The following is a 27,995-nucleotide window of genomic DNA, read 5'->3' on the forward strand; positions in this document are numbered from 1 at the left end:
GGAGGAGGAGGAGGAGGAGAAGAAGGGGTCCAGCTACTCCAAGTGGGTCAGGGCAATGGGGACCACCTCCACCGAGAGTTCAGTATGGCACTGTAAGAAACATCAAGGAGACACTTCCGTAATTGCACCCCGGAGCACCGATGCAAAGCAGCCAAGCTTTTCCCATCATTCATTTCAAAATAAAGTGAAAAGGAAATTCAAGCAAACGTGTGCAAGCTCCCCAGGTTCGGTCTCGATGGTCCTGCCTGCGAAAGTTGGGAGAAGATGCTGCTCTTTCTTCCGAAAGGGCTTCAGAACTCTACTTGCAGAAACCACACATGGCTCTTTAGAAGGGGTTCCAGCCCCCAAACGCATGACTATAGTGCAATATTATTATTATTACTCCACAAAGATGGAGGCAAGCGATTGGAAGAGAAACCTGAAGCCATCAGTACTAGAGAACATAAATCCCAAACAAACCAAGACAATCCATGGATTGGTCTTCTTTCCTGGGACCTTTGCAAGGAGCTCAAGACATCCACCAGTATGAGGAAGTAGGATGCTCAAAGAGGGGGAAAATCAACCCAGCATGCACCACTTCATCAACCTCAAATACACCAAGACCTTCATGGTTGAGCAGAAGCCAACGGTGGTGGTTGCTTCAAACGCTGGCCTCCAGGTTCTGGCACTCGTTGCTTCTCTCTTCTTCGGTGATGTTGGAGAAGCCCAGCCTGGAGAGGCCTGCCTCGCTGGGACCATCGCCTTGCCGAGATTCGTTGTTGAGTTCTGTCGAGAAGCAAGGGTGCACCAGATGATCCCAGTACAAGCTGAGGGTGGATTGATCACGGTTCTCCATCTCCTTCTGTTCGTACATCTCGCGGGCACTGATTCCTGGAGTCTGGACTTCGAAGGTCTTCTCAAATCTGGTGTAATCGACACGGAAGGCGCCTTTTTCCAGGCTCATGCAGGGCTCAAAGCGGTGGCCCCAAAGGATCTCGTCCTCCACGTAGGACGTACGGGCTTGACACGTCATTCCTGAAAAGAAGAGAGAGTCAGCAGATCACAGAAAAAACACCTGAGACAAAAAGTTCTTTTTAAAAAAATATTAACAAGAAATTCTTGAGTGTAGAGGTATCACATTTTGCTACTATCTAGGTCCGTGATGGTGAACCTATGACACGTGTGTCAGCACTGACACTCTTGGCTATTTTTGATGACATGCGGCTGCATACAGCGAAGTACACCTTATGAGAGCGAATCTAATTCCATCCTTAAATTTGTAAAAGGCTCTACAAATTTAACATCTGCACGTTTGAGCATTGTTCACTCCATAACTCAGCATGGAATATACATTTTTCTTATTTAAATTATAAATATTGCAAAATTATGGGTTTTTTTGCTCGAAGTTGACACCCCACCCAAGTTATGCTCAGGTTTTTGGCAAATTTTGACACACCAAGCTCAAAAGGTTGCCCATCACTGATTTAGGTAAAGGTAAAGGTTTTCCCCTGGCATTAAGTCCAGTCATGTCCAACTTTGTCATTGAACATTGAGAAAACCAAAGTGCTCTTCCAGCAGTCACTCTTTTGGTATTAATGTTGGAGAGTGGTCCCTGATCAAAGCAGTCCTGCATTCAGAAGAAGACCTACAAGGCACTCTATAAACCCCTTTGCAAAAGCATACGAGAAGCTTGGCCTGTCATTAAACATCGAGAAAACCAAAGTGCTCTTCCAGCAGTCACCAGCCAATCCCTCTCCAATGCCAGAAATACAACTTAATGGTGTAACATTAGAAAACGTTGACCATTTCTGCTCCCTTGGCAGCCACCTCTCCACAAAAGTCAACATTGACACTGAAATACAATACCACCACCAGAGCTCTGTGAGTGCAGAATTCTTCTGAATGAAGCAGAGAGTGTTTGAGGACCGGGACATCCATAGGGAGACCCAAGGGGCTTGTTTATAAAGCTATTGTCCTCCCAACCCTGCTATACGCCTGTGAGACGTGTACTATCTACAGACGTCACATGCAACTCCTGGAACAATTCCATCAGCATTGCCTCCGGAAAATTCTGCAAATCTCTTGGGAAGACAAGCGGACAAATGTCAGCATGCTGGAAGAAGAAAAGACCACCAGCACTGAAGCGATGGTCCTCTGCCATCAACTCCGCTGGACCGGCCACGTTGTCTGGATGCCCAACCACCATTGTCTCCCAAAGCAGTTGCTCTACTCCGAACTCAAGAACGGAAAACGGAATGTTGATGGGCAGGAAAAGAGATTTAAAGATGGGCTTAGAGCCAACCTTAAAAACTCTGGCATAGACACTGAGACCTGGAAAGCTCTGGCCCTTGAGCACTCCAGCTGGAGGTCAGCTGTGACCAGCAGTGCTGTAGAATTTGAAGAGGCACAAATGGAGGGCGAAAGAGAGAAACGTGCCAAGAGGAAGGCATGTCAAGCCAACCTCGACCAGGACTGCCTTCCACCTGGAAACTGATGCCCTCACTGCGGGAGAAGTTGCAGGTCAAGAGTAGGGCTTCACAGTCACCTAAGGACCCACCACCAGTACACTGATCTTGGAAGACTATCCTACTCAGACAAGAGAGATCGCCTAAGTAAGTAACTCATGTCCTAGGGTTGGTCCTCATCTCCATTTCTAAGCCAAAAAGCTTGATCCATTTGTATCTTGCTTTGGTCCTGCAACTAGGACATTGCCCACTGAAGTGGACAGCTTTTCCACCATAGACTCAATGGCAGAAGAGAACATGAATCATGTTCTCCTGCCATATAATGATAATACTCATGTGTTGGTAATACTAGGAATCCAGAGTTCAACGTCCCTCCTCTTTAGCAATGGAAATTGACTGGGAGACCTTGGGCAAGTCCTTTTCTTTTCAACCAGTGGTTCCCAACCTTTTTTTGACCAGGGACCACTTTGACCAGGGACCGCTTAACCAGGAACCACTTGACCAGGGACCACTTTAACCAGGTCTACTTGACCAGGGACCAATTTGACCAGGGATCACTTGACCAGGAACCACTTTGTCCAGGACTACTTGACCAGGGACCACTTTGACCAGGGATCAAGTGACCAGGAACCACTTTGACCAGGACTACTTGACCAGGGACCACTTTGACCAGGGATCACTTGACCAGGAACCACTTTGACCAGGACTACTTGACCAGGGACCACTTTGACCAGGGATCACTTGACCAGGAATCACTTTGACCAGGACTACTTGACCAGGGACCACTTTGACCAGGGACCACTTGACCAGGAACCACTTTGACCAGGACTACTTGACCAGGGACCATTTTAACCAGGGATCACTTGACCAGGAATCACTTTGACCAGGACTACTTGACCAGGGACCATTTTAACCAGGGATCACTTGACCAGGAACCACTTTGATCAGGACTACTTGAGCAGGGACCACTTTGACCAGGGACCACTCTCCATGTTTGGTCAACTTTAGATTTGGTTTGGGATGCTGATTTAGAAAATTGCACATCAGCTCTACTTTCTGATACAGAACATATTCCAAGGAAGGAGTGGCAGGAGGCGTGAAAGGAGTGGAAATAAAATAAAATAAGAGGAAGGAGGCTCGTAGACCAGATTTTTGTCCTCGCAGCCCACTGGTGGTCCGTGGCTCACAGGTTTCAGAAACACTATCTTAAACTGAGGGGAAGGACAAACCTCCTCTGACAATATATTGTCATGGAAATCAGAGAAGAGAGTTAGCTTGAAGTCCCTAAATATCAACTCTGAGAACTGGCCTGAATTGTTCATTGGAAGGAAGGAATTTTTCACTGGAAGGACAGTCTTGTCTATGTATCTCAAACACACCAAAAGCTGGGTATAGTCAGCAGATTGCAAGTTGTAAGAACTAGATGCACAGACTCATACCTTTTGCCTGAAAAAGCCTCATAACCTCAACTCTTGAATATCTAATAGTGGTAGTAATTGGATTTGAACCCTAATAAAAAAAACCACCAAACCACTTTGCACCAGAAAATGACCTCAGGATGATTTGCAATGGGACACATTTGTAGGGTCATCCAAAGTGGTCCCAAGATAATGGCCGGGGTCCACCCAAACCTTTCAAGGTGACAGCTCCACCTCTCTCACCCACCTGTGGCTTCCACAATGCCTTCAAGGATGATGATGATTTCAAACTGCTCCCTCTTCAGGGCTTCTGCAGACATCTCCCAGAAAGGGCTTTGCTCGTTGATGATGTGGCAAATGATCTGCGGCTCCACCAGGAAGAGGCGGTCCTCGCCCGTGTCGTAGCCCAGGTTGAGTTCCGACTGCTCCAGAGGGATGAACTCCCCTTCCTTCGTTTGCCGGGACTTGATCAACTTGGCCCTGATTTTCGCGTCCACCATGTGGCTGTCCCGGAGGTCCCCGATCCGGAACATGAAGCAGAGCTGGTCATCCCGATGGGAGATCACACTCTTCTTGCTAAATATTAAGGTCTGGGCGCGCTTCTTGGGCCTGGAGATCTTCACAAACATGCATCCCACCATGAGGGCATCGATCATAGAGCCAATGATGGACTGGGCCATGAGCAAAATGACCCCTTCCGTGCAGTTGGCCGTCACAATCCGAGACCCGTAGCCAATCGTCCTTTGGCTTTCTACAGAAAAGAGTAAAGCAGAGATAAAATTATCTAGGTTCTCGATGCAAGGTTTCCAGTCGGGGTCACCTATATGGTTAACGTCATCCCGTATCCAGGAATCAAAGTAATATATGATGCCAAAGACCACCCAGGTGATGATGTAGCACATGCTGAAGACGAAGAGGAACCACCGGTACTTGAGGTCCACAATGGTGGTAAAGATGTCCGACAAGAACCTCTTCTTCTCTTGGATGTTGCCCAAGTTCACCTGACACTTGCCAACCTTGGTTACGTAGCGCTGCCTTTGCTGTCTGTTGCTTGAACTGAACTTCTGGTCATCCTCCATGAGTTTGCAGCGCTTGTTTTGCCCTTTCTCCGAGGTGTTTGCAGAGATGATGCTGCGGGTTGGGGTTTTGTTCCGCCCGGAGTTCATGTTGGGCGAACCGAAAGCGTGTTGAGGATAAAGCCGTGCATTCAATTCCCTCAGCAGTGAAGGTGGCGGTGGATCTGTCCTGGAGGAGCGATGGTATCTGGGCAGCTCCTCTGTGTTGATGGAGACGCTGGGCCGTTGCTTCATTGGCACCACGGTACTGTAGGTCCCGTTCGTTGTGCTCATCCTCCTCTGGAGAAGGACGGACCTGTCGTTGGGGATGTTCGCACTGCAGGACATGGAGACGTAGTTGCATTGCAGGGCACTTCTCTTGGCGGTTGTGGTTTCCATTCCAGGGTGGGTCTCATCAAAAGGATCCATCGCAACGGCTATCATTTCAGGCTGAAAAAGGAAACAGACTTATTAGCCCTTGTGGAAATCCACTTACCACTTAAAGACTGGATATGGAAGCTCTCCATCACCCGTCCTAGCTATCCGACGGATCTCCTAAACAATGATGAAGGCTGAATCCATACAACATCCAGAAATTCCTTGAATGTGTAGACCAGTAGTTCTCAACCTGCGGATCCCCAGATGTTTTGGCCTTCAACTTCCAGAAATCCTAACATCTGGAAAACTGGCTGGGATTTCTGGGAGTTGTAGGCCAAAACATCTGGGGACCCACAGGTTGATGACCACTGGTCTACACATTCAAGGAATTTCTAGATGTTGTATGGATTCAGCCTTCACCACTGGTGAAGACCACATATTGCGAACCATTTTATTGTTGGATCTATTCGATTTTCTGCTTTAAATTTCATCTGTGGTTTCAAGCATCCACAAGTGTATCGGTATGTCTGTCTGTCTATCTGTCTGTCTGTCTGTCTGTCTACACATCTATGTAACTACCTTATCTATGTGAAATATGATTCAGGTCATATGTATACACACACAAACACATGTACTTACACATGCAGTGTGACCCTCTTATCTCCATGAGATATGTTCTAAGGTCATGGACCCTCTGTTTACATATAGAAGACCCCTTTATTTCTATGAGATATGACTCAGGTCTGATATATATCTATATCTATAGATATATATATATAGACTAGGTGTACCCACCACGCGTTGCTGTGGCCAACCTTCCCTCCCTCTTTCTTTCCATCCCCCTTTCCTTCCTTCTCTTTTTTTCTTTGCTTCTCTCCTTCCTTCCTTCTCTACCTCTTTCCTTCCTCCCTTTTTCTTTTCCTTCCCTTTCTCTCCTTTCTTCCTTCTCTACCTCTTTCCTTCCTTCGCTTTTTGCTTCCATCCTTCCTTCTGTCTTCCCTTCTTTTCTTTCCTCCCTCTTTCTCTCCTTTCTTCCTTCTCTACCTCTTTCCTTCCTTCGCTTTCTCCTTCCATCCTTCCTTCTGTCTTCCTTTCTTTCCTTCCCTCTTTCTCATTCTTCCTTCTCTATCTCTATCTCTTTCCCTTCTTCCTTCGCTCTCTCTTTCCTTCCTTTCCTTTTTTCTTTCCTTCTCTCCTTCCTTCTCTACCCCTTTCTTTCCTCTCCCGTTTTCTTTTCCTCTTTCCTTCCTTTCTTTGCTCTTTGCTTCCATGCTTCCTTCTATCTTTCTTTCCTTCCTTTCATCTTTCTTTCTCCCCTTCCTTCCTTCCCTCCCTTTTCCTTCCTTTTTTTCTGTATTGTCATTTAGCTTTTCGTCATTTAGCTTTTTGAGAGGTTTAAGTCCTTCCCACTCTTCTTTTTTTTTGGGGGGGGGGGGGAGATGTGTGATGGTCACTCATTGGTCTGTTAGGGGTATAGTGTCCAAATTTGGTGTCAATTTGTCCTGTGGCTTTTGAGTTATGTTAATCCCACAAACAAACATTGCATTTTTATTTATATAGATATAGATATATAATAACTTATCTATGACCTGGATTTTCATATGCAATACATCTCGGAAGAAAGAGAGCAGAGTTGTGGGGCTCCCTTAGCCAAAAGCACCCCGAGGCTCTCACCTTCTGGGTGAAGGTCCCATAACTGCTTGTTTCTGTGGGGGGCCGGGGCAGGTATGCCAACATGTGCTTGGCAGTGGGCGTCTTTGTCGGTGGGATGGAGTTTCTGCGATTCCGAAACTCTTCGTAGCTCAGCCTCCAGTCGCCGGTGTTGTTGCGGACGTAAAGCCCTTTGTCCGGCTGCAGCTCCATGTTGCTGCTGGCCGCGGGCAAGACCATGCCGCTGGCTCCAGGCCGAGAGGGGAAGGGGCTAGCCCTGGGCTTTGCGCTTCTTCCGGTGGGGCATCCTTCTGGAGAAGAAGACAAGAGAGCAGAAGGTTCATTTTAGCTAAAACATGCAGAGGGAAGGATAGTAGAGGCAAAGATGAAGTCCTTTGGCCACATCACGAGAAGACAGGAAAGCTTGGAGAAGACAATGATGCTGGGGGAAGTGGAAGGAAAAAGGAAGAGGGGCCGACCAAGGGCAAGATGGATGGATGGCATCCTTGAAGTGACTGGATTGACCTTGAAGGAGCTGGGGGTGGCCACAAGGAGCTCTGGCCTGACCTGGTCCAGAGGTCACCAAGGAAGGAGAAAGAGGGAGAGAGGGAGGAAAGAGGCAAGGGAGGAAGGATGAAAAGATAGAAGGGAAGGATGGAAGGCAAAAGAGGGAGGGAGGGAGGGAGGTAAGGAGGAAGGAAAAACAAAAGGAAGGAGGGATATATGAAAGGGAGGGAGGGAGGAAGGGAGGGAGGGAGGGAAGAGAGATCGACAAAAGGGTGAAAGGGAGGGAAGGAGAAAGAGGGAAGGGAGAGAAGGAAGAAAGAGAGAAGGAAGGAAAGGCAAAAGGGAAGGAAGGAGAAAGAAGAAGAGAGGAAAGAGGCACGGAAGGAAATATGAAAAGGTAGAAGGGAAGGATGGAAGGAGAAAGGGAGGGATGTAAGGAGGAAGGAAAGACAAAAGGGAGGAAAGGATGGAATGATGAAAGGGTAGAAGGGAGGGCAGGAAGGAAGGAAGGGAAGGAGGAATGGATGAGAAGGAAAGATGGACAAAAGGATGGAAGGGAGGGAGAGAGAAAGAGTGGAAGGAGAGAGGATAGAGAGAAGGAAGGAAAGGAAGGAAGGAAAAAGAAGAAGAGAGGGAGGAAAGAGGCAAGGAAGGGCGGAAGAAAAGGTGGAAGGGAAGGATGGAAGGAGAAGGAGGGAGGGAGGAAAGAAGGAAGGAAAGACAAAAGGAGCTGGGGGTGGTGATGGCCGACAGGGAGCTGTGGCCTGGCCTGGTCCAGGAGGTCACGAAGAGTCAGAAGCAACTGAACCAATAAGCAACAACAACAAGCAGAAGATCAACCTTATAATGGGAGGGAACTGCTGCCAACATTTATATTTAATCGTATGTGATGAAGACCTTGATGTAGTTCACAATTTTCTGAATCAACACCCCAAATAAACTGAATCTAAAGTTGACCAAAAACTGAGTTGTAACTCTTTTGGTATTAATGTTGGAGAATGGTCCCTGATCAAAGTAGTCCCGTATTCAGAAGAAGATCTACAAGCTCCTCTAAATACCTTTGCAGAAGCATACGAGAAGCTCAGCCTGTCATTGAACATCGAGAAAACCAAAGTGCTCTTCCAGCAGTCACCAGCCAATCCCTCTCCAATGACGGAAATACAGCTTAATGGTGTAACATGAGAAAATGTTGACCCTTTCCGCTCCCTTGGCAGCCACCTCTCCACCAAAGTCAACATTTACACTGAAATTCAACACCGCCTGAGGTCTGCGAGTGCAGCATTTTCCTGAATGAAGCAGAGAGTGTTTGAGGACTGGGACATCCATAAGGAGACCAAGGTGCTTGTTTATAAAGCGATTGTCCTCCCAACCCTGCTATACACCTGCAAGGCATGAACAGTCTGCAGACATCACATACAACTCCTGGAACGATTCCATCAGCACTGCCTCAAAAAAATCCTGCAAATCTCTTGGGAAGACAGGCAGACAAACGTCAGTGTTCTGGAAGAAACAAAGACCACTAGCAATGAAGCGATGGTCCTCCGCCATCAACTCTGCTGGACTGGCCATGTTGTCCGGATACCCGACTACTGTCTCCCCAAAGCAGTTGCTCTACTCCGAACTCAAGAACAGAAAATGGAATGTTGGAGGACAGGAAAAGAGATTTAAAGACAGACTCAAAGCCAATCTTAAAAACTGTGGCATAGACACAGAACTGGGAAGCCCTGGCCCTTGAGCACTCCAGTTGGAGGTCAGCTGTGACCAGTAGTGCTGCAGAATTTGAAGAGGTACAATGGAGGGTGAAAGAGAGAAACGTGCCAAGAGGAAGGCGCGTCAAGCCAACCCCGACTTTGATGCCCTCACTACGGGAGAAGATGCAGATCAAGAATAGGGCTCCACAGTCACATACGGACCCACCAGAACACTGACCTTGGAAGACCATCCTACTCAGACAATGAGGGATCACCTAAGTAAGGTCAAGTGGTTCCTGGTCAAAGTGGTCCCTGGTCAACTGGTCCCTGGTCCAAAAAAGGTTGGGATCTTTAGGTAGAACAAGGTGCCTTTCTCCAGGTTTTGAGTCTTGAAAACAATCATAGACAACAATGGTCCTTGGTCAAAAAAAAGGTTGAGAACCACTACCATAGTAGATACAATAGCCATAGTAGATACAAAAGTGGGATCAAGACACTCTAATTTTGCAAAGTGAATGATCTCTTAAGTCTTCCCAAACAAACATTGTCACAAAACTCACAGACTTTCCTGATGAATAGCCTTGAGATGGGAGATGCCTCCAGGTTTCTTCAGAAATCCTTTGTACCTTTTGAGGCTTTGTGTGTTCAGAAGGTCTGCAGGAAGATTCTCAAGTAAACATTGCACACTTCAGCTATGGCAAAACACCTTGGTTGCTTCCCCCGAGTATTGTGGAAGGGACACAAGGGAGATTCCCAACTGCAAGCTCAATAACAAGCTTAGGAGAGTCCGCCTGGTTTCCAAGGTGAAAAATAGCCAACTTTTCCAATGTTACTCTCCTTTGCCCAGATTATATCTCATTTTCAGCTGAGGACCTCTTCAGCACCAGATCCTATTGAAGTCTGGTAAAGGGCATTGTGAAAGGTCAGCTGAGCAGATGACAAGTAAACATAAAATGTAAATACCAGGTGAGGCTAATTACTCTTGTTCCCGAGTTGCTCTTAGATTTGGTTGATTTCAGGGAATCTCCTCTAAGAATAAATCAGGTCATATCTAAGGAGAATAATGGTCATCATCAGATCTAAGGAGAAAGATGGTCATCATCAGATCTAAGGAGAATGATGGTCATCATCATATCTAAGGAGAATAATGGTCATCATCATATGTAAGGAAAACGATGGTCATCATAATATCTAAGGAGAATGATGGTCATCGTCATATCTGAGGAGAATGATGGTCATCATCATATCTGAGGAGAATAATGGTCATCATATCTAAGGAGAATGATGGTCATCATCATATCTAAGGAGAATGATGGTCATTGTCATATCTGAGGAGAATGATGGTCATCATCATATCTGAGGAGACTGAGGGTCATCAAATCTAAGGAGAATGATGGTCATCATCATATCTAAGGAGAATGATGGTCATCATCATATCTAAAGAGAATGATGGTCATCATCATATCTAAGGAGAATGATGGTCATCATATCTGAGGAGAATGATGGTCATCATCATATCTAAGGAGAATGATGGTCATCATATCTGAGGAGAATGATGGTCATCATATCTGAGGAGAATGATGGTCATCATCATATCTAAGGAGAATGATGGTCATCAGCATATCTGAGGAGAATGATTGTCATCATATCTAAGGAGAATGATGGTCATCATCATATCTAAGGAGAAACACGAGAATCCCATAGATGCTTGGAGTTCAGTTCAAGGGCTCTTTCATACTATGCAATTATAGACTATGTTTCCACTTTAACTGCATTGGGTTTGTAGTTTGGAGACACACTAGAATGTATTTGATAGGGGTTTTTAAATATATCCTTTCCTAAACTCCAAATGCCAGGATTATATGGGATGTCGCCTTAGCATCATCATCATTATCATCATCATCAGTGATCCCTGGTGGCCCATGCGTCTGGTTGTCTTCCAGAAGCAGAGTCTTGGTGGTGCATCCGTAAGTGACGTTGGAAACCTATTCTGGATCCACATGGTCTTACTTTCACAGTGAAAACAAACATTTCTGGATGGAAGGTGGTCATGACAAGAGTTGGCTTGAGGCACCTTCTTCCTCTTGACCAGTGGTTTCCAACCTGTGGTCCCTGGACCACCAGTGGTCCACAAGAACAAAAATATGGTCTGCCACCTCACCATTACTACACTATTGCCTCGAAACAACACAGCAACGAGAGCGACTGGTCTTGCGAAACCCTCTTGTAGTGCCAAGCCAACAGGGATGTTGGGAGTGGAGAGGCTGACTACCCACAAAAGATGACTACCACCACATCAGTTCTTATAAGGGAAGAGCTACACAGCAAGCTTGCCACGCTCACAGAAACACACACAACAGAAGCAATCTCGGGGAGTAATCCCCAAATCAAGCTTCTCTGGAGAGAGAAAAGAAATACGCATTAGAGACCGTCTTGTGCGCAGACCCCATGCTGGGCAACCCTTCTGCTCCTAATAGGAGGCATTTGGGGCAGAAAGAGGGGGATGCAACTGAGATGTCGAATGTCTGGGCAGAGAATGTCCCCCCCCCCCCCCTTTGCGTCCTGCCAGATGGCATATACGCCTGTTATGTGATCGGGGCTGGGTTTGGCCTTCCTGGCTCTCCCGCCTCATTCGCCTGTGTCCAAATAATGAGTTTACGTCCATGTTTGGTCGGGATGTGGGGGCGACAGTGTAATCTCAGATGGCTAAACCAATTAGGTGATATAATAGCAGCTGCCAAGGCAGTGGGCATCCTGCCTCTCCTCCTTCGAGGTGGAAAGCAGTCCTCTGGGGTGGTGCCAGTGGGGAGGAGGAGGGGAGAGAAGAGAGGAAGGGGAGAAGGAAGAAGGGGAAGAAAAGAAGAAGGGAAATGAGGAGGAGAGGAGAAGAAAGAAAAAGAAGGAAGTGGAAGAGGAAAAGGAGAAGGAAAGAAGGAAGAAGGGAAGGAAGAACGGGAAGAGGAGAAGAAGGGAAATGAGGAGGAGGAGAGAAGAAAGGAAAAGAAGAAAGTGGAAAAGGAAAAGGAAAGAAGGAAGAAGGGAAGGAAGAAGGGGAAGAGCAGAAGAAGGGAAATGAGGAGGAGAGAAGAAGAAAGGACAAGAATTTGGAAGAGGAAAAGGAAGGAAGATGAAGAGGAGTAAGATGGAGAAGAGGAGAAGAAGGAAAACGAGGAGGGAAGAAGAAAGGTAAAGAAGAATTTGGAAGAGGAAAAGGAAGGAGGGAAGAAGAGAAGAAGGAGAAGAAGGAAAATGAGGAGGCGGAGGGAAGAAGAAAGGAAAAGAAGAAACTGGAAGAGGAAAAGGAGAAGGAAAGAAAGAAGGAAGGAAGGAAGGAAGGAAGGAAGGAAGGAAGGAAGAGAAGAGGAGGAGAAGGGAAATGAGGAGGAGGAGGGAAGAAGAAAGGAAAATAAAGTAGAAGAGGAAAAGAAGGAAGAAGGGAAGAAGGAGAAGAAGAGGAGAAGGAAAATGAGGAGGAGAGGAAGAAGAAAGGAAAAAAAGAAAGTGGAAGGGGAAGGAAGGAAGGAAGGAAGAAGAGAAAGAAGAAGAGGAGAAGCAAAATGAGGGAAGAAGAAAGGAAAAGAAGAATTTGGAATAGGAAAAGGAGAAGGAAGGAAGAAGAGAAGGAAGAAGGAAAATGAGGAGGGAAGAAATGAAACTAAGAATTTGGAAAAGGAAAAGAAAGGAAGGAAGAAGAGAAGGAAGAAGGAAAAGAGGAGAAGAAGGGAAGTGAGGAGGAGGGGGAAAGAAGAAAAGAAAAGAGGAATTTGAAAGAGGAAAAGTAGAAGGAAGGAAGGGAGAAGTGAAGGAAGAAAGCCGAGGAGGAAGAGGAGGGCAAGTGGGAGGTGGGTGGCTCACGCCTGAGAACCTCCTGCCCGACGGGGCCCCTCTTGACCCCAGCGTTTTGCAGCACTTAGTCATGGTTTAATCTGGCATTCATGCAGACGGCAAATGCACACATTCACATATTTGCACAATTTCTTGACCTTAAGAAAAAGGGAGGGGAATGTCACACCAAGAATCCTCTCGGGAGAAGGCAGTTCGTGCTTTCTGCAGGCTACGGGGACTTCAAAATGATGGACCCAATTTCATAAGGGAAGAATACTAATCCAAATCTTCCTCACAACTCCTTCAAAAGTTGGTAGGTTCTCCTTCGTTGCAAGTTAAGAGAGGTTGGATGCCAAGACAATGTCTTATTTTTGCAAAAACCTCAGACCCATGAGGAGAACATCCTTTTGAAGGGGTCATACTGGGGAAAGAATAATAGATTCCTAGAGTTGGAAGAGACTTGGTGGGCCATCCAGTCCAACCCCATTCTGCCAAGAAGCAGGAATATTGCATTCAAATCACCCCTGACAGATGGCCATCCAGCCTCTGTTTCAAAGCCTCCAAAGAAGGAGCCTCCACCACACTCCGGGGCAGAGAGTTCCACTGCTGAACAGCTCTCACAGTCAGGAAGTTCTTCCTCATGTTCAGGTGGAATCTCCTTTATTTCCTGTAGTTTGAAGCCGTGGCTCCATTGCGTCCTAGTCTCCAGGGCAGCAGAAAGGAAGCCTGCTCCCTCCTCCCTATGACTTTCCCTCATATGGGTTGTTATAGATTTTTTCGGGCTATATGGCCATGTTCTAGAGCAGTGGTTTTCAACCTGGGGTCCCCAGATGTTTTTGGCCTACAATTCCCAGAAATCCCAGACAGTTTACCAGCTGTTAGGATTTCTGGGAGTTGAAGGCCAAAAACATCTGGGGACCCCAGGTTGAGAACCACTGTTCTAGAGGCATTCTCTGCTGTAGAACATGGCTATATAGTCCAAAAAAATGTACAACAACCCAGTGATTCTGGCCATGAAAGCCTTCGACAATACATTCCCCTCATATATTTATCCCTGGCCCTCATCATGCCTCCTCTCAGCCTTCGCTTCTTCAGGTTAAACATGCCCAGCTCTTTAAGCCGCTCCTCATAGGGCTTGTTCTCCAGACCCTTGATCCTTTGAGTCTTTCTCTTCCTCTGGACAGTGGACACATTCCAGCTTAGAGTCAACACCTCCCTTCAATTGTGGTGCCCAGAATTGGACACAGTGTGATTCCAAGTAATGTGGTCTGACCAAGGCAGAATAGAATTGAGGGTGAGCAGGACTTCCCTGGATCTAAACAGTAGACTCCTCTTGATGCAGGTCAAACTCACATTGTGTTTTTTAGCTGCCGCATGACATTGTTGGCCCATGTTCACCTTCCTGTCCATGAGAACTCCATGGTCTTTTTCACACGTACTACTGTGAAAGTCTACTGTGAAACACGCAAGGATTTCTGGAAGGTGGCAGGGCCAGAAAACTCTGAAGGACTTCTCTAGATCTAGGCACTATATTCCTATTGATGCAGGCCAAACTCCCATTGGGTCTTTTAAGCTGCTGCATGACATTCCTGGCTCATGTTCCCCTTCCTCCCTACAAGGACTCCAAGATCTTTTCCCCACATCCTGGTATAGAAGCCAGGAATCATCCCTCATTCTGTCTCTTTGCATTTCATTTTTTTCTTTTTTGCCTAAGTGGAGTATCTTGCATTTGTCACTGTTGAACTTCATTGTGTTAGTTTTGGCCCATCATCTCTCTCATCTGTGAAGAGCGTTTTGAATTCTGCTCCGGTCTTCTGGAGTATTGGCTCTCTCTCCCAATTTGGTGTCATCTGCAAACTTGATGATCATGCCTTCTAACCCTTCATCTAAGTCAGAGGTTCTCAACCTGGGGACGCCAGATGTATTTGGCCTACAATTCCCAGAAATCCCAGCCAGTTTAGCAGCTGTTAGGATTTCTGGGAGTTGAAGGCCAAAAACATCTGGGGACCCCAGGTTGAGAATCACTGATCTAAGTCATTAATGAAGATCCTGAGCAGGACCAAGCTCAGGACGGAACCTTGCTGAGGGCACTCCACTCGTCACTCCTTTCCAGGATGAAGAGGAACCATTGGGGAGAATCGCCCTCCCAGATCCACCAAACCATAGTTTTTCCTAGCCCACATTGGACTAGTTTGTTTACCAGAAGGTCATGGTGGACCTTATTGAAGGAAGATCTTCCTGAAATCCAGAAACGCTATCATTTATCAACTATTTCCACCAGCTTTTCTATAGAAGCCAAAGAACTCTTGGCTAAGGGTCTTGCATTTTGACGGCCAACTCCATGGAAGGGGCTATTTCGCCAATGGTCAAGCCCATGATCATTTGGATGGTCTTTGGCATCTAGGAATCATAGAATCCTAGAGTTGGAAGAGATCTTGTGGGCCATCCAGTCCAACCCTATTCTGCCAAGAAGCAGGAAAATTGCATTCAAATTACCCTTGACAGATGGCCATCCAGCCTCTGTTTCAAAGCTTCCAAAGAAGGAGCCTCCACCACACTCCGGGGCAGAGAGTTCCACTGCTGAATGGCTCTCACAGTCAGGAAGTTCTTCCTCATGTTCAGATGGAATCTCCTCTCTTGTGGTTTGAAGCCATTGTTCGACACCCTAGTCTCCAGGGAAGCAGAAAACAAGCTTGCTCCCTCCTCCCTGTGGCTTCCTCTCACATATTTATACATGGCTCTCATCATATCTCCTCTCAGCCTTCTCTTCTTCAGGCTAAACATGCCCAGCTCTTTAAGCCACTCCTCATAGGGCTTGTTCTCCAGACCCTTGATCATTTTAATCACCCAACCAAACTTGAGCGGACTTGAGTCGACTGATGAAGTTGACCTCAATCTGTGACAGCTTATGCTGCCAACATCTTTCTCTCAACCTCAAAGCTTGGGTTATTGTAGGTTTTTCAGGCTGTATGGCCATGTTCTAGAAGCATTCTCTCCTGACATTTCGCCTGCATCTGTGACAAGCATCCTCAAGGGTTGTGAGGATGCTTGCAACAGATGCAGGCAAAACATCAGGAGCGAATGCTTCTAGAACATGTCCATACAGCCTGAAAAACCTACAACAACCCAGTGATTCCTGCCATGAAAGCCTTCGACAACCTCAAAGGTGTCGTAAAGATCTCTTTGCATATGGTACCAATTAAAAATATTTGTGGACAGTAATCATTTCATCCAGATCTGTCCATGTGCGTGATTTGGAATTGATTGTATTGGCTTTGTCCCAACTTCTCCAGTTGTTTGAGATGTTTTTGCTTTGTTTGATTGACCCCTCGCATAGTGTTGGAACAGTTGAACCTGATCCCATTGGGCTTCACCTGGAGAGTGCACAATTCAGGGCAAGACGTAGATATTTCAACCAATCAATCAGAAGGGAAGCCCAGCTTCTGTGTCCGAATCGGCTTTGAGCCCTGCTGATTTTCCCAGGCAGATCGGCCGCTCTTGGTGTAATCCGCACAGAGACAGCTGTTATGAAATGCTCAATTCCTGGAAGCCTTCAGAGGTGGAAAAAGAGAGGGAGGTAACGGCGTAAGGATAAGTCCCATTGAGTGAAACCTGTTATGATTGCCTTCTCTTGCCTTCTCAGGACAATGCCTGGCTTGAGAGCAGTAGGTGTGAAAAAGATCTTGGAGTCCTCGTGGACAACAAGTTAAACATGAGCCAACAATGTCATGCGGCGGCAAAAAAAGCCAATGAGATTTTGGCCTCCATCAATAGGAGCCTAGTGTCTAGATCTAGTCATGCTCCCCATGCTCTATTCCGCTTTGGTTAAACCACACCTGGAATCACACTGTGTCCAATTCTGGGCACCACAATTCAAGAGAGATATTGACAAGCTGGAATGTGTCCAGAGGAGGGCGACTAAAATGATCAAGGGTCTGGAGAACAAGCCCTATGAGGAGCGGCTTAAGGAGCTGGGCATGTTTAGCATGAAGAAGAGAAGGCTGAGAGGAGATATGATAGCCATGTATAAATATGTGAGAGGAAGCCACAGGAAGGAGGGAGCAAGCTTGTTTTCTGCTTCCTTGGAGACTAGGATGCAAGGGAACAATGGCTTCAAACCACAAGAGAGGAGATTCCATCTGAACATGAAGAAGAACTTCCTGACTGTGAGAGCTGTTCAGCAGTGGAACTCTCTGCCCCGGAGTGTGGTGGAGGCTCCTTCTTTGGAAGCTTTGAAACGGGGGCTGGATGGCCATCTGTCAGGGGTGATTTGAATGCAATATTCCTGCTTCTTGGCAGAATGGGGTTGGGCTGGATGGCCCAGGAGGTCTCTTCCAACTCTTTGATTCTATGATTCTATGATAAAAACTTCCTGACTGTGAGAGCCGTTCAGCAGTGGAACTCTCTGCCCCGGAGTGTGGTGGAGGCTCCTTCTTTGGAAGCTTTTAAACAGAGGCTGGATGGCCATCTGTTAGGGGTGCTTTGAATGCAATATTCCTGCTTCTTGGCAGAATGGGGTTGGACTGGATGGCCCATGAGGTCTCTTACAACTCTTTGATTCTAGGATTCTTGAGAGGTCCATGCAGCGCTCCATAATAGTGAAGCAAGACAATAACCTCAGGGAGAAAGGTTCAGCATCCATCCCTTTGAATGACTCATCATTGCAAGGATGAGGAGATTCATTTGCGCAGAGGTCCTCATTCAATTTACTCAATTTGAGGGTGGAGACAGGAAGGTCAGTGCATTGGGGCTTAGCCTTCTTCGCTGGCCAAAATAATCCCCAAAGCTTCAGGAAATACATTTCCAGCATTTATATTCAGAAGGCAAGGGCTTGGAAGACCTTCCTGGTGATTGAAGCTGCTACAGAGAGGACACCATGAGGGCATGGTCCCCATGAAGAAGCATTGACTACCATTCCAGTGGGAACTTTGTTGGCACACCATGAAAAGGGGTCAACAAAGTTCCCAAAGGAATGAGAACACAGCAGTTGTGTCTAAACACCCAAAAGGCACCAGATCCTAGCTCATCTTGGCTTCTGGTTTGTACTTGGATGGGAGACCACCAATGGACACTGGGTAATGTAGGCTCTATTTCAAAAGAAGGAACTGGCAAAACCATCTTTGAGGACTTCTTGCCTAAGAAAACCCTACTGCTACAACCTCATAATGTCCATGCTATTGGTCTACAACCTATTGTTAGACCTCATGAATCATTGAGACTTATCACTCAACAAGCTTGGGTATTCGGCGTTGCCTGGGTCAATTTTTAATTGTACCAAATGCATAAGGTTGTGGGTGAACTACAACTCACTTCATGCCAGGTTAACACTGAGAACAGAGGCGGCCCTAGGTAATTTTCAATGGTAATCAAACAGTACTTTGGCGCCCCTCCCCCAACCAATTATTGATATATATTTTCTGTTCATCATGGGGGTTCTGTGTGCCATTCAATTCCATCATTGGTGGAGTTCAGAATGCTCTTTGATTGTAGGTGAACTATACATCCCAGTAACTACAACTCGCATATGTCAAGGTCTATTTTCCCCCTAGAGCGCCTCAAGAGCGCCCCTGGGCAAAATCAACTATACTGCAAATGCTTACTTTGCGTAATGGGTTGAGCTGCCCCTGACTGAGAAGCTCCATCAGTACTTAAAGTTTGTTACATTGGTCAAGTTTGCTCTGGATGCATCATCGCAGGGGTTCAGTGTGCTCTCTGGCTGTATGGTAAACTACAACTCCCATTATGGTGAGTCAGTCCTCTCAAGCCCCTCCAGTACGTTCAGTTGGTCATGGCTCTGTGTGCCAAGTTTGGTCCAGGTCCATCATCAGTGGAGGTCACAGTTTCTCTGGTTGTGGGTGAACTACAACTCCCAAAAAAGGAAGGTCAGTCCCCCCTAGATCCCTCCACTAATCAAATTTCAGCATAACAGGTATGTGTGCCAAGATTGGTCCAGATCCATAGATGTTTGGGTTCACAGTGGTCTGTGGATGTAGGTGAACTACAACTCCCACAAATCAAGGTGAATTTTCCCCAAAGACCTCCAGCATTTTTTGCTAGTCATGAGGGCTCTGTGTACCAAGTCTGGTCCAATTCCATCTTTGGTGGAGTTCAGAGTGCTCCTTGATTGCAGGTGAACTATAAATCCCAGTACTTACAACTCCAAATTGTCCAGGCTAATTCCCCTCAAAACCCACCAGTATTCAAATGTGGGCATATTGGGAATGCATGCCAAGCTTGGTCCAGATCGATTGTTTGGGTTCATAGTACACTCTGCATGTAGGTGAACTACAGCTCCTATAAATCCCCCCAAAGACCTCCAGTATGTCTTGTTGATCATGGGGGTTCTGTACGCCAAGTTAGTTCCAGGTCCGTCATTGGTGGAGTTCAGAGTGCTCTTAGATTGCAGGTGAACTATACATCCCAGTCCTTACAACTCCTATAAATCATGGTGAATACTCCCCAAACCAAGTATGTTCAATTGCTGATCAATTCCTCAGTTTGCTGTGTGCCATAGAAAAGAATAGGAAAGGGTTAAGGGCGAGGCAGTGGTGCAATTTCTACACCAATGGAGAGAGTCAGAAACACTGGGATGCCTGTGGTGGAGGAAACACATAAAATCTAGGATGAAATGGTCCCCGTGTGAAAGCCTTCACTTGGTGATGGGCAGTGTGGTGTTGGTGGAGGACATTGGTAGGACTCTTGGACATGTTCATGGCGCTCACTATAACCTGCAATGTCATTGGAGGGAGGGCCATTGGTGTCTCCTGAGTGGTGGGAGCGATAGCTGTTTGTGGAAGTGGGAGCCTGACTGTGTAAGTGGACAGTCCAGCCACACACATACATATTTTCCACTTTTATTATGTGTATAGATGGGTCATATCTAGTGGGACCACAAATGGCTACTGCTTCCTACACCAACAAAACAGTGAACCCACTCCAGGTTTTAATGGATTTCTCTTGTTTCTCAACAGTCAGCACCATGGAAAGCTCCTTTAAAACTAGCCAAAACCTGGGATGGACCTCATGGGAGATGCCAACCACCACTGGTTAGGATGAAACCACAAGAATCCTGTTCTTCTCACCCTAAGATAGTCAAGGAGTTGAAGGCAACTGAGGTGGTTTCATGGAAGAAGCAAAATACAAACATAAGAACTATCCTGCACTAGGCAATGCTCAAGACAAGTAGTTCTCAACTTGTGGGTCCCCACATGTTTTGGCCTTCAACTCCCAGAAATCCTAACAGCTGGTAAACTAACTGAGATTTCTGGGAGTTGTAGGCCAAAATACCTGGGGACCCACAAGTTGAGAACCACTACTCAAGATGGAGACTTGGGAAACATAGGATCCAGCCCCAGATGGTAAACTCGGTGGGATTTCTGAGAGTTGTATGCAAAAACACATGGGACCCACAAGTTGAGAACCACTACTCAAGATGGAGACTTGGGAAACATAGGATCCAGCCCCAGAAGGTAAACTACCTGGGATTTCTGAGAGTTGTACGCAAAAACACCTGGAGACCGACAAGTTGAGAACCACTACTCAAGATAAAGACTTGGGAAACATAGGATCCAGCCCCAGATGGTAAACTAGCTGGGATTTCTGGGGGTTGTAGGCCAAAATACCTGGAGACCCACAAGTTGAGAACCACTACTCAAGATGGAGACTTGGGAAACATAGGATCCAGCCCCAGATGGTAAACTCGGTGGGATTTCTGGGAGTTGTAGGCCAAAACACCTGGGGACCCATAAGTTGAGAACCACTACTCAAGATAAAGACTTGGGGAACATAGGATCCAGCCCCAGATGGTAAACTCGGTGGGATTTCTGGGAGTTGTAGGCCAAAACACATGGGGACCCACAAGTTGAGAACCACTACTCAAGATGGAGACTTGGGAAACATAGGATCCAGCCCCAGATGGTAAACTAGCTGGGATTTCTGGGAGTTGTGGGCCAAAACACCTGGGGACCCACAAGTTGAGAACCACTACTCAAGATGGAGACTTGAGTAACATAGGGTCTATCCCCAGATCCATCTCTTAGAGCTGGCCATATTGTCCTCACATGTTGAGCATCAAGGACAATTGCATGGTTGCCGTCTCACAAGCACAGATGTTGGAGCAAATACCGGAAAGACGCTCAATTTGCTTCCAAGGAGACATGCAAAAGAGGGTCAAAGTCCCAATTTTATGAGAGTATTAAGGTACATATAAATAACTACTGACAAGTTTGGACCAGAGCTTGATAAGACTACTTTTTGGGGTGATAACTCCCAGAATCCTCTAGCTCAAGAACATTAAGTTCCATGTCAGTGGGGCAGGAAATCCACTCCAGCTTTTAGTGTGAAGACTCATCTCAGGTTCATAAACTCATTCCTTCCTAATCGTTCCAGCCTCTTAGGAACTTCTGAGCAAAAGCTTCATCCCACTGACATGGGAGGCTCTGGTTACCCTCAGTCTGGGGGGTTCTAGGGAATGTAGTGTAATTTGGGAGATTCTAGGGAATGTAGTGTGGTGGAATCTCCTTCTCTGGAGGCTTTTAAGCAGAGACTGGATGACCATCTGTCAGAGGTGCTTTGAGTGCAATTTTCCTGCTTCTTGGCAGGATGGGGTTGGACTGGATGGCCCACAAGGTCACTTCTTCTGCTGCCCTGGAGACTAGGACGCAATGGAACAATGGCTTCAAACTACATAAAAGGAGATTCCATCTCAACATCATGAATAACTTCCTGACTGTTGAGAGCCGTTCAGCAGTGGAACTCTCTGCCCCGGAGTGTGGTGGAGGCTCTTTCTTTGGAGGCTTTTAAGCAGAGACTGGATGGCCATCTGTCGGGGGTGCTTTGAGTGCAATTTTCCTGCTTCTTGGCAGGATGGGGTTGGACTGGATGTCCCACAAGGACACTTCTTCTGCTGCCCTGGAGACTAGGTCGCGGAACAATGGCTTCACACTACAAGAAAGGAGATTCCATCTGAACATCAGGAATAACTTCCTGACTGTGAGAGCTGTTCAGCAGTGGAACTCTCTGCCCCAGAGTGTGGTGGAGGCGCCTTCTTTGGAGGCTTTTAAACAGAGATTGGATGGCCATCTGTCGGGGGTGCTTTGGATGTGATTTTACTGCTTCTCGGCAGAATGGGGTTGGGCTGGAGGGCCAACGAGGTCTCTTCCAACTCTAGGATTCTATGATTTCCAAACCCTAACTCTAACTTTTCTGGACTAAAGCAGAACCTTCACCCAGATAAGCAACTCAATGCATAAAGTCTAGCTGAGCAGCTTCTTTGGTATCACAGAAACCAGGGGAGATTCCACACTACACAATGACAGGAATTTTGTTTCTACAGTCATGGAGTCTTGGGATCTGTAGTTTGATGAGGTATCTAGAATCCACACTGGTAACTCAATATTTTTGATAGTAGGCCCATAATATCCATGCAGTTGGCCTCTACCCAACTCAATAAATTGGATCTTGATGAATTGTCTCACTGTTCAAGAGCGGACATGGGCTAACTTTGGTCCACCAAGTGTTTTGGACTTCAACTCCCACAATTCCTAACAGCCTCAGACCCTTTCCTTTAACAATATGGTTGCACTATTTACAAAAATAAGGTTTCCATAACACAAATAAACAAATACACAGTAACTTTACACACAGCAGCCTTCACACTGGAGCTTTCTCACATGAGGCTTCTCTCACACTAAGGTTTACCTCACACTCTTCAGGATGACTCTAGTTTTTGCCCACTAACAGGCTTCGGCCTACTAACTCTTTTCAGTTGTGGTGGACAAATAAACAAATACATAGTAACTTTACACACAGAAGCCTTCACACTGGAGTTTTCTCACATGAGGCTTCTCTCACACTGAGGATTGCCTTACACTCCTCAGGATGACACTAGCTTTTGCCCACTGACTCTCACAGGCTTCGGCCTACTAACTCTTTTCAGTTGTGGTGGACTGCCGCTCCCATCACTTCTACAGAAATTGGAATTACTGTATTTCTTTGAGTCTAAGATGGCATGGATTGTAAGATGCACATTAATTTCAGTACAACTATTAGAAAAAAGCATCTTTCTCAGGCATGGGCAAACTTCCATCCTCCCTTCAGGTGTTTTGGACCTCAACTCTCACAATTCGTAACAGCTTCAGGTCCTTTCCTTTAATAATATGATTGCACTATTTACAAAAATAAGGTTTCCTTAACACAAATAAACAAATACATAGTACCTTTACACACTGTTTTCTCACATGAGGCTTCTCTCACACTGAGGTTTACCTAACACTCCTCAAAATGACACTGGCTTCTGCCCACTAACAGGCTTTGGTCTAATAACTCTTTTCGATCGTGGTGGACAAATAAACAAATACATAGTAACTTTACACACGGAAGCCTTCACACTGGAGTTTTCTCACATGAGGCTTCTCTCACACTAAGTTTACCTCACACTCCTCAGGATGACACTAGCTTTTGCCCACTAACAGGCTTCAGCCTAATAACTCTTTTCAGTTGTGGTGGACTGCAGCTGAGGTTTACCTTACACTGCAGGTGAGGCTTCTCTCACACTGAGGTTTACCTCACACTCCTCAGGATGACTCTAGCTTTTGCCCACTAACAGACTTCGGCCTACTAACTCTTTTCAGTTGTGGTGAACAAATAAACAAATACATAGTAACTTTACACACAGAAGCTTTCACACTGGAGTTTTCTCACATGAGGCTTCTCTCACACTGAGGTTTACCTTACACTCCTCAGAATGACACTAGCTTCTGCCCACTAACAGGCTTAGGCCTACTAACTCTTTTCAGTTGTGGTGGACAAATAAACAAATACATAGTAACTTTACACACAGAAGCCTTCACACTGGAGTTTTCTCACATGAGGCTTCTCTCACACTGAGGTTTACCTTACACCCCTCAGGATGAAGATACGTGAGGAAGATACCCAGCCCGGATCTACACTGTAGAATGATTGCAGTTTGACACCACTGAATAGCATGGAATCATGGGATTTGTAGTTCAGCGAGGCACCAGCACCACTGAATGGTATGGAATCATGGGACTTGTAGTTCAGCAAGGCATCAGCACCACTGAATAGTATGGAATCATGGGATTTGTAGTTCGGCGAGGCACCAGCACCACTGAATAGTATGGAATCGTGGGACTTGTAGTTTGGCGAGGCACCAACACCACTGAATGGTATGGAATCATGGGACATGTAGTTCGGCGAGGCACCAGCACCACTGAATGGTATGGAATCATGGGACTTGTAGTTCGGCAAGGCTCCAGCACCACTGAATAGTATGGAATCATGGGACTTGTAGTTCGGCGAGGCACCAGCACCACTGAATGGTATGGAATCATGGGATTTGTAGTTCGGCGAGGCACCAGCATCACTGAATAGTATGGAATCGTGGGACTTGAAGTTCGGCAAGGCACCAGCACCCTTTGGGCATCCATCCCTGCTGAAACTCCCTTCTTCTACGTAACTATTAAAAGCACCCAGCCCTGCCCCTTCTTTCACCTGGAAATCCTATAATTCCTCCTAGACAGCCAATCTGGCCGGACGGCGTTTGAGCGGCACCCGTTTCGTCACCGCGAGAAGAGATTCACAGCACAATATTAGAAATTTACTCCATTGAGATCCAGGGAGCAAAGCCTAAGTAACTTTGAACCAATACGTATTGATTCTGTTGATTGATAACCCTGACCATCTTCCAGGGTTGGGTCTCACAATCAGATTAAGAAAAGGAGTGAGAATAGCAAAAGATTGCTGGACAAATGAAACATGAAAACGTAGCACCGTTCCTGAGGAAGTCTCATTACCTGACTGGCATTTACTCTCGTGTAAACACATGTCAGGCTCCAGCTTTAACTTCTTTGTATTGTTGAAGGCTTTCATGGCCGGAATCACTGGGTTGTTGTGAGTTTTCCGGGCTATATGGACATCTTCCAGAAGCACTCTCTCCTGACATTTCACTTGCATCTAAGGCAGGCATCCTTACAACGTCTACATCAGTGGTTCTCAACCTTCCTAATGCCGTGACCCCTTAGTACAGGTCCTCATGTGGTGGTGACCCCCAACCATAACGCTATTTTCGTTGCTACTTCATAACCATAATTTTGCTACTGTTATGAATCGTAATGTAAATATCTGATACGCAGGATGTATTTTCAGCTGTATGGACATGTTCCAGAAGCACTCTCTCCTGACGTTTCACCTGCATCTAAGGCAGGCATCCTTACAACATCTACATCAGTGGTTCTCAACCTTCCTAATGCCGCGACCCCTTAGTACAGGTCCTCATGTGGTGGTGACCCCCAACCATAACGCTATTTTAGTTGCTACTTCATAACCGTAATTTTGCTCCTGTTATGAATCGTAATGTAAATATCTGATACGCAGGATGTATTTTCAGTCACTGGACCAAATTTGGCACAAATACCCGATCCCCCCAAATTTGAATATTGGTGGGGTTGGTGGTGATTGGTTTTGTCATTTGGTAATGCTGGAGTTGCTGGGATTTATAGTTCACCTTAAATCAAAGAGCTTTCTGAACTCCATCAATGATGGAATTGAATCAAACATGGCACACAGAACTCCCATGACCAAGAGAAAATATTGGAAAGGTCTGGTGGACATTGACCTTGAAGTTTTTGAAGTTGTTGTTGTTGTTCATTCGTTCAGTCGTCTCCGACTCTTCGTGACCTCATGGACCAGCCCACGCCAGAGCTCCCTGTCGGCCGTCACCACCCCCAGCTCCTTCAAGGTCAGTCCAGTCACTTCAAGGATGCCATCCATCCATCTTGCCCTTGGTCGGCCCCTCTTCCTTTTGCCTTCCACTTTCCCCAGCATCATTCCCTTCTCTAGGCTTGGCTGTCTCCTCATGATGTGGCCAAAGTGTTGTAGCTGTAGTTTGGAGTTGTAGTTCACCTATATCCAGACTGTGGACTCAAGCAATGATGAATCTGGATCAATCTTGGCACAAATACTCAGTATTCCCAAATGTGAACACTGGTAAAGTTTGGAGAAAATAGACCTTGCCATTTGGGAGTTGTAGTTGTTGGGATTTATAGTTCACCTACAATCAAAGAGCATTCTGAACCCCACCATTGATAGAATTGGACCAAACTTTCCACACAGAACCCCCATGACCAACATAAAATACTATCCTCAGTTCTTGTGGGTTTTTTCGGGCTATATGGCCATGTTCTAGAGGCATTTCTCCTAACGTTTCGCCTGCATCTATGGCAAGCATCCTCAGAGGTAGTGAGCTCTGCTGGAGCTGGGGAAAAAAGGGGTTTATATATCGTGTCTTGGAACAGTTTCTCCCCGTAGAGATGTTCAATGTATTGTCGAAGGCTTTCATGGCTGGAATCACTCAGTTCTTGTGGGTTTTTTCGGGCTATATGGCCATGTTCCAGGAGAAATGCCTCTAGAACATGGCCATATAGCCCGAAAAAACCCACAAGAACTCATGAAAGCCTTCGACAATACATAAAATACTATGTTTTCTGATGGTCTTTGGCGACCCCTCTGACACCCCCTCGCTACCCCCACAGGGGTCCTGACCCCTGTGGTCTACATCCTTTGGCAGACCTCACAACCTGTGAGGATGCCTACTATAGATACAAGTGAAACTCCAGGAGAGAATGCTTCTGGAACATGGCCAGACAGCCTGGAAAACTCACAACGTTGTATCTTTCTCTCTGCATGGAAATGGAAAGATGCTCAACAAAAGTGCAATTTCTATCTTCACCAAGGAAAGATTGGGGGAACCTTAATGCACAAATATACAAACATGCACATGCACATATATACACATACATACAAACATATCTCCCCCTTCTCTTTCTGTATATATCTCTTGGAATTTAGATATGCTCCAGCTGTGAAACGGCAACGCACCAGAAGGGCACTCCGTTTGCTTTCTTAAAGGCTTCATAATAACGAGAGACCGGCAAGGACTTATCGGCACCTGTTTGCAGCACTAAGAAGGATCCCCAACCCATCTTGGCTTGCTTGGACTAAACCGAAACCCAAGACGTGAAGCTAGAGCTGCACATCAGAAGCCTAGTGAGGAACTCCAGCCAAGAACGAAGCCGTATATGCGTCAGGATGCCGGTGATAGACCTGTCGCTTTGGTCCAAAGTCTCTCCTTAATGGAGATCAACCCAAACGCCAATGAGTGACCTACCTCATCTTTATGGTGGGCTCCGGCGAGGGCCAGGCCCAAGGAGCTTTCGATCAGTGGCAAATCCCTTCGGTCCACCGTTGTTGCTCCTTTTGGACCTCCTCCTCCTCCAGACTCAAAGCTGGAGCTTCTCCTTGAGCTCCATGGCGCTTTGGAGTCCTCTTCTGCTCCGTCCGAAGGTCAACGAATTCGTTTCCTTGCTCCTAGGTCTCTCTGGCGTTGGAGATCAAGCGAAGCGAGGCCCCGGCAGGCTCCCAGCCCTATCCTGGGAGAAGAAGGTCAGCCGTTAATCTGTCTCAATGACATGCCGAATTACCTCAAGATGATTTAATCAGAGAGGCCTGGGCAAAAGGAGCAGAAGGACGAGGGCTCCGGGGCCCACAGGGTTAATCTCCCGAGGAAGGATGACGATGGGGACGGTGACGACGACGATGGGGACTATATTGCCCTCCTCGCGTCCGCTGGCATCCGTCCGAACTTCTCCAGAGACCCAACGCCTTGGCATTTGGCACCAGGAAAATATGAAATGCTGTGGATTCCAAATGCCAGCCTCGGAGAAGGGAATTCCGGATCAATGTTCCTCCAAAACACAAGGAGGTCCTTTTGGAGACACTTCTCTTCCATCCTCTCTGTCTGGCAACCAGTGGACGGATTAAGGGTGCATCTACACTGCAGAATTGATGCACTTTGACAAAATTTTAACTAACAGAGTTGAAGTTTCAATCAATCAATCAAATCAAATCATTTATTTCGGTCATTGACCAGCACAGAAAATAGTCACATTTTCATACAAACTTGATATGTTTTGTACATTAAAAATATAAATATAACTACTAAAAGCACAA

At 46.4% G+C, this 27,995-nt stretch overlaps 1 protein-coding gene across 1 annotated transcript; it reads right to left on the reverse strand.

Annotated features, from left to right (window-relative positions):
* On the reverse strand, positions 1–27,624 carry LOC132782747 (G protein-activated inward rectifier potassium channel 4-like). The gene is made up of 4 exons (XM_060787648.2): positions 27,154–27,624; positions 6,970–7,256; positions 4,110–5,367; positions 1–1,014 (listed from the first exon to the last, which is right to left on the reverse strand). The coding sequence occupies exons 2-4, from the start codon at positions 7,183–7,185 to the stop codon at positions 641–643; spliced, it is 1,848 nt and encodes a 615-aa protein (XP_060643631.1). The 5' UTR covers positions 7,186–7,256; positions 27,154–27,624; the 3' UTR covers positions 1–640.
* Between the last annotated feature and the right edge of the window lie 371 nt (positions 27,625–27,995).

This window comes from Anolis sagrei, chromosome 7 (assembly GCF_037176765.1).
Source record: "Anolis sagrei isolate rAnoSag1 chromosome 7, rAnoSag1.mat, whole genome shotgun sequence".
In the NCBI taxonomy this organism is placed as follows: Eukaryota; Metazoa; Chordata; class Lepidosauria; order Squamata; family Dactyloidae; genus Anolis; species Anolis sagrei.

Coding starts and splice junctions, on each gene's coding strand:
- LOC132782747 (XM_060787648.2), bottom strand. CDS start 7,185: ATGGTCTTGCCCGCGGCCAGCAGCAACATGGAGCTGCAGCCGGACAAA. Junction 5,368..6,969: donor ATGGGACCTTCACCCAGAAG/GTGAGAGCCTCG, acceptor TTCCTTTTTCAG/CCTGAAATGATAGCCGTTGC. Junction 1,015..4,109: donor AGGCATTGTGGAAGCCACAG/GTGGGTGAGAGA, acceptor TCTTCTTTTCAG/GAATGACGTGTCAAGCCCGT.